Genomic DNA, 5,000 nt, shown 5'->3' on the forward strand with positions numbered 1-5,000 from the left:
TGAGGGACTGAAGAGCCTGAAACAGATTTGAGACATACAGTACCGCTCAGATATACGTTAACTGCGCATACGCAGTGTATACGCATATACGCGTATGCTTATACGCACATACGCGTATACTTATACGCACATACGCGTATACTTATACGCACACACGCGTATATTCATGCGCGTCTGATTTTCCTTTGTTATTCAGTACCATAAATTTCCTTTGTGTTGCATTGTTGAGTAAAACAAAGAACTTTTGGATCTGAACAAAGCCACGAGCCGATAACAGAAAATTTACATACTGCAAAAGCTATCACGTTACAAACGCGCAGGTCGCTTCCCGTCGCAAATTTTTTGGATAACAAGCAAAAGTAATTCAATGTTTATGAATCAGAAGGGAAACAAAAATTTGTCTTAAGTTTGGCATTCAAATGCGTGTATCGTTTGTGACCCTTTATGCAAAAATGGCCTTATGGATTTATTGAAAACCGTCAAATTTTTTTCATTGCCCCGGTGCGTGATTTTCAATTTTCACGGCGTGAATACCCCGTAATCAACTCTACGATAAGAAACTTTCACTCTTGGCATGAAACTATTCATGCCGTGAATGATCAGTGAAAACTTTCACGTCGTGAAATTAAGGGTTAAAATTCACGCGGTGAAATTGGGAGTGAAAAATAATATTCACGGGTGTGAAATTGATCCAATCGAAAGATAAATCAACAATTCATTTCCATTTTACCTTTCTGTTCAATTAAAAACTTTTTATGAAGAGAAGAGACCAACTCATAAATGGGAAACAATTTCTTTAGTATCGTATCATTTTGATACTGCTGGTTTTAAATTTGCATACGACTCACATCAAGAGCTGAGGAAATCGTGACAGGTAATGCAACACCTTTCAAATAAGAGTAGAACTTCCGTCGAATTCGGCGAGGTAAACTCGAAGATTTTCCGAGAATTGCATGTTTATTGATGGTTTGCCTTTTGTATATTATTAATTCTCTCTTTTGATAGTGTGGAACAAAATAACTCTGAACCTGAACTGTATGTTTATCGATGAAATAAACATCCGTGCGTGGGTTCGTCGTACTCCGAACGCGACAGCTGTTTGTGGAAGTGCGTCTTTGTCATGTAGTTCGTAGTCGTGTACTATTTTAGTGCTGTCAAGCTACATGTATTCTTTATTATAACAATAAGCAAGCTAATGAGGCAGACGCGTATATCGGTATACGCACATACGCGTATGGTTATACGCACATATGCGTATGGATATACGCACATACGCGTACAGATATACGCGTATTGTGCGCATATTTTGGTTAACATATTTCTGAGAGGTACTGTATTATACACTAATTTTGTAACTGTGTCAAGTGGCCTGGAAGATGAGCCACCTGCCCATGACACTAGCCTTTTTCTTCATGACTGGTAACACCCATCAACTCTATAGTCTTTTCAAAACTTATTGATAGTGGTCCTGTTTTCAGGGTGTTGGATTCACATGCAGTTGCAGTAGGTTCAAATCCTGCCTGCACTTTGTTCAGCGATTACACTACATTCACTGCAGAAGAGGAGAAAGGGATACATTTATCATGTTAATTAATGCAATAAGGAGCTATACAAAAGCATGAAATTACAAAATCTACTCAGTGCCATTGTGAATGTCATTGTTGTTACAAACTTAGTTAACCTGAATTTAATGCCCACGACTTTGAAAGTGTACCTAATTTCTCAAATGCAATGTAAGACAAACATACCATTTTCAAGTTTCTCATGAGCAACGCTCCCTCAGGTTGAGGAAGGGGTGGCAACTCATCTGCAGTTAGAGGAACAGTGATCTGTGAAAAACACATCCACTATCAGTTACAAATGAAAAAATCTACCTGGACAGGCTTCAATGTGATTCCTATTCATAACTTACATGGGACCAGTGCAAATTGGCCACAAAAATCTTGTTAGGAAATACGGGTACCAATCCAACAGATTGACCTGCTCCTTGAAAGACAAGTGGGTTCACGACTCAGGTAGTTGACCAAATTATTTTTTAAAGTCCAGTTACAGCTGTATGTCTACCCTGGTAGGCCTTGGGTGCTTTTTTTAACAATTAATTTGCCATATTACTTCTAGTGCACACTACTTACAATATTAAAACTGACGACACCCCTGATAACGTTATCAGAAATAAGAGTATCAACAACACAATTCACATTTACCGTACTTACAAAACTAACACTAACTTAGTATTATTCTCCCCCTTCAAAAAGGAAATTACCCTTACACACTTACAAAACTTACAATAACTACTACTACGACCCCCTTAGAAAAAACAATACCCGTACATATGTACATTAAATTATTCCGAAGACCCGCCCAATTGTGCCTTAAAGTCCAGTGCTCAAAATTAAAAGAAATTCCCGGTTACCCTAATAAATGCTTGGTTGCCCATAGCCTTCGGGAAGCCCCTACAATATAATGCATGCCATGTTGAAATGCAATCGCATGGCGTTGGAGCTTGAGTGTCACACTTATAAGTGTGCGCCTGTATCTTTTTTTGTGGAAGTCTGGGTTTAAGTTATAGCATTTTCAAAATGGGCCTTAAACTAAATGCGAGAAAGTGTAAAACACTAAGGACGGAGTATGCCAGCAACAGGGAGAGGATTGCGGTGAATGGCGAGGAAGTTGAGGATGATGGGGAGTTCCCATACCTGGGAGCCACCGTGGACAAAGAGGGTGGAGGCAGTAGAGACATTAGGAACAGGCTGCAGAAGGCCTGTGGTGTGTTTCAGAGGCTAGGGAAGGTATGGGCAGCCAGAGGAATAGGAAGAGGAACCAAGATACGCCTATTCCAGACCTTAGTTCGACCACTCCTGTTATATGGTTGCGAAACTTGGAAGATCACAAAGGCTGTTGAATGAAGACTGAACAGTTTCCAGTGCCAATGCCTGAGACGGATACTGAGAATCAGATGGCAGCAAAGAATATCAAACAACAGAGTAGTGGAAATGGCAGAAATCAACAACATAAGCTGCGAGATAAGACGGAGAAGGTGGAACTGGCTGGGGCACATACTTAGGAGAGAAGATGAGAATGATTGTTTCACAGCTTTGGGATGGACGCCGGAGGGTCGAAGGGCGAGAGGGAGACCAAGGACCACTTGGAGAAGGACGGTCGAGAAGGAGAGAGACAAAGCGGGGTGGAAGAGTTGGAATGTGGCCAAGGCAGCGGCGCGAAACAGAGAGTATTGGGCAAAGAGGCCTTATGCGCCTACTGGCGCAAAGAGAAATGATGATGATGATGATTTTCAAAATGGAGTCTTTGATCTCCACCGCCAGCAACATGGGAATTTTCCTATCTGACAATGTTTTTGTAAAAGCCACAGATATTCAAAACACAGGAAAATGCTCAACTGCAGCAAATTAATTACTGCTAACTTCAAACTAGTATCAGAAATTGACAACAGAAAACAGTTGAGTGAGTTGGGTGCTGCTTATGTGATACAGTTTCTATTTTTGGCTGGGTTGTCCGTTGTTTTTTCTGCGGTCAACCAACTTCTTCATTTTACTAAAAACTAGTCGACCGCTAATTTCAAGCACTGAAAGTCTCTTCTTTATTACCATGACGCCCTATGAAAAGTTCTGTTTCGTATTTCAAATGCACCATAGATTTAAATCTACATATGTATCAATATCTGGAATTAGTTGAATTCTTCTGCAGTTCCAAATATAAAGCTTTGAAATAAGGAGGCTTTGGGTACTTGCTGGGAGCAGTGTTGGTGTATTGGTGAAAGCAGTCTCTCACAACCAACAAGGACAGAAAATGGGCTGAGCTTTTGTTGATTCTCTACCTTGTTCCATTTTTCCTATCCCACAAAAAAAACAATATACAGCCTACTACACCAGTCATGGCTGTATAGGAGAATACACCAATATATAAATATGCATCCCTACTTTAATAAGGTACATTCTTAATCTTCGAGCTCAGCAATTAGTTTACACAGGAAAGGGAAAAAGTGTGCCCTATGTCTTCAGTATGGCCCTCTGCCTGTCGTGGTACTCAAGGCTCAAGCATCATAAACATGTCTGTTCGAGCAGTTGATATATGTCAAATTCTCGGTATTCATCCAACCTTATTTGAGTCCAGGTCCACAATCCATACATCTCCAGGCATCTGAAATCCTTCAGACTTGTAACGAAAGAAGCTTGCTGGAACGCCAATCACAAATGGTGTGGGAGCTAGTAACAGTTGCTCTGCACTGTTCATACATGTTGGTAGTAATGGAATAATGGGAAACATGTACTCCAAAGGATAAAGGAGAGATGTTAGGGCAATAACACTCATGGTCAGAGCATTGTAATCTCTGGACTGGATTACAACCTACCAAAACAAAAAGACAAAAACATGTATAATTTGCTTTATTATTTATATAAACACTACTGAAATACCAAGTAAGCTTTCACACAAAAACATTATATATTCACCTGTGAAAAGAATGTGTTATTTTCAACATGCTATGAGATCTCTGTTGCTATGGTTGCATAATAATCATCCCATTGTTCTACATTAAGAATGCAAAAATATTTTTGTGAAATTGTTTCAATTGGTATTTCATTGGTGTTTATATAATAAATCGAACATTGGATGACTGCTTGGAGATACGAAATTCATCTTCTCTTGTTGAGAAATATTTCATGAGTGAGCTCAGCGAATGAGTGAAATATTTTTCAACATGAGAAGATAAATTTTGTATTCCCAGACAGCCATGCAATATCCTCTATTTATTAATAACATCCCCTACGTCAGAGCTCTACTCTACAATTTGTTTCTCTAGTAGAATAATTTCATGGCCTCCATTTGATGACAGTTCATTTCAGGGTGGGGTTGCAGGCAAAAATACTCAATCATTTTATGATTATTTTTGCAACAATATTATCCTGCATTTTCCTCATATGGGACTGAGTAGGTAAAACAACAAGAATGACAGCCACATACATTGTGGGGGTTTCTTCAAG

The 5,000-nt window shown here is 39.4% G+C and overlaps 1 protein-coding gene across 3 annotated transcripts in view; it reads right to left on the reverse strand.

Moving 5' to 3' along the window:
• The window catches only part of LOC137971975 (MAP kinase-activating death domain protein-like), a 43,269-nt gene that overhangs the window by 35,929 nt on the left and 2,340 nt on the right, over window positions 1–5,000 (reverse strand). For all 3 annotated transcript variants that reach the window (XM_068818730.1, XM_068818731.1, XM_068818732.1), the window contains exons 2-4: window positions 4,117–4,365; window positions 1,749–1,829; window positions 1–16 (exon numbers count right to left, since the gene is read on the reverse strand). The exon at window positions 1–16 is cut by the window's left edge and continues 308 nt beyond it. In XM_068818730.1, the coding sequence (XP_068674831.1) occupies window positions 1–16; window positions 1,749–1,829; window positions 4,117–4,365 (346 nt within the window). The remainder of the gene's footprint in view (window positions 17–1,748; window positions 1,830–4,116; window positions 4,366–5,000) is intronic.

The sequence above is a fragment of the Montipora foliosa genome, chromosome 9, assembly GCF_036669935.1.
Source record: "Montipora foliosa isolate CH-2021 chromosome 9, ASM3666993v2, whole genome shotgun sequence".
NCBI lineage: Eukaryota > Metazoa > Cnidaria > Anthozoa > Scleractinia > Acroporidae > Montipora > Montipora foliosa.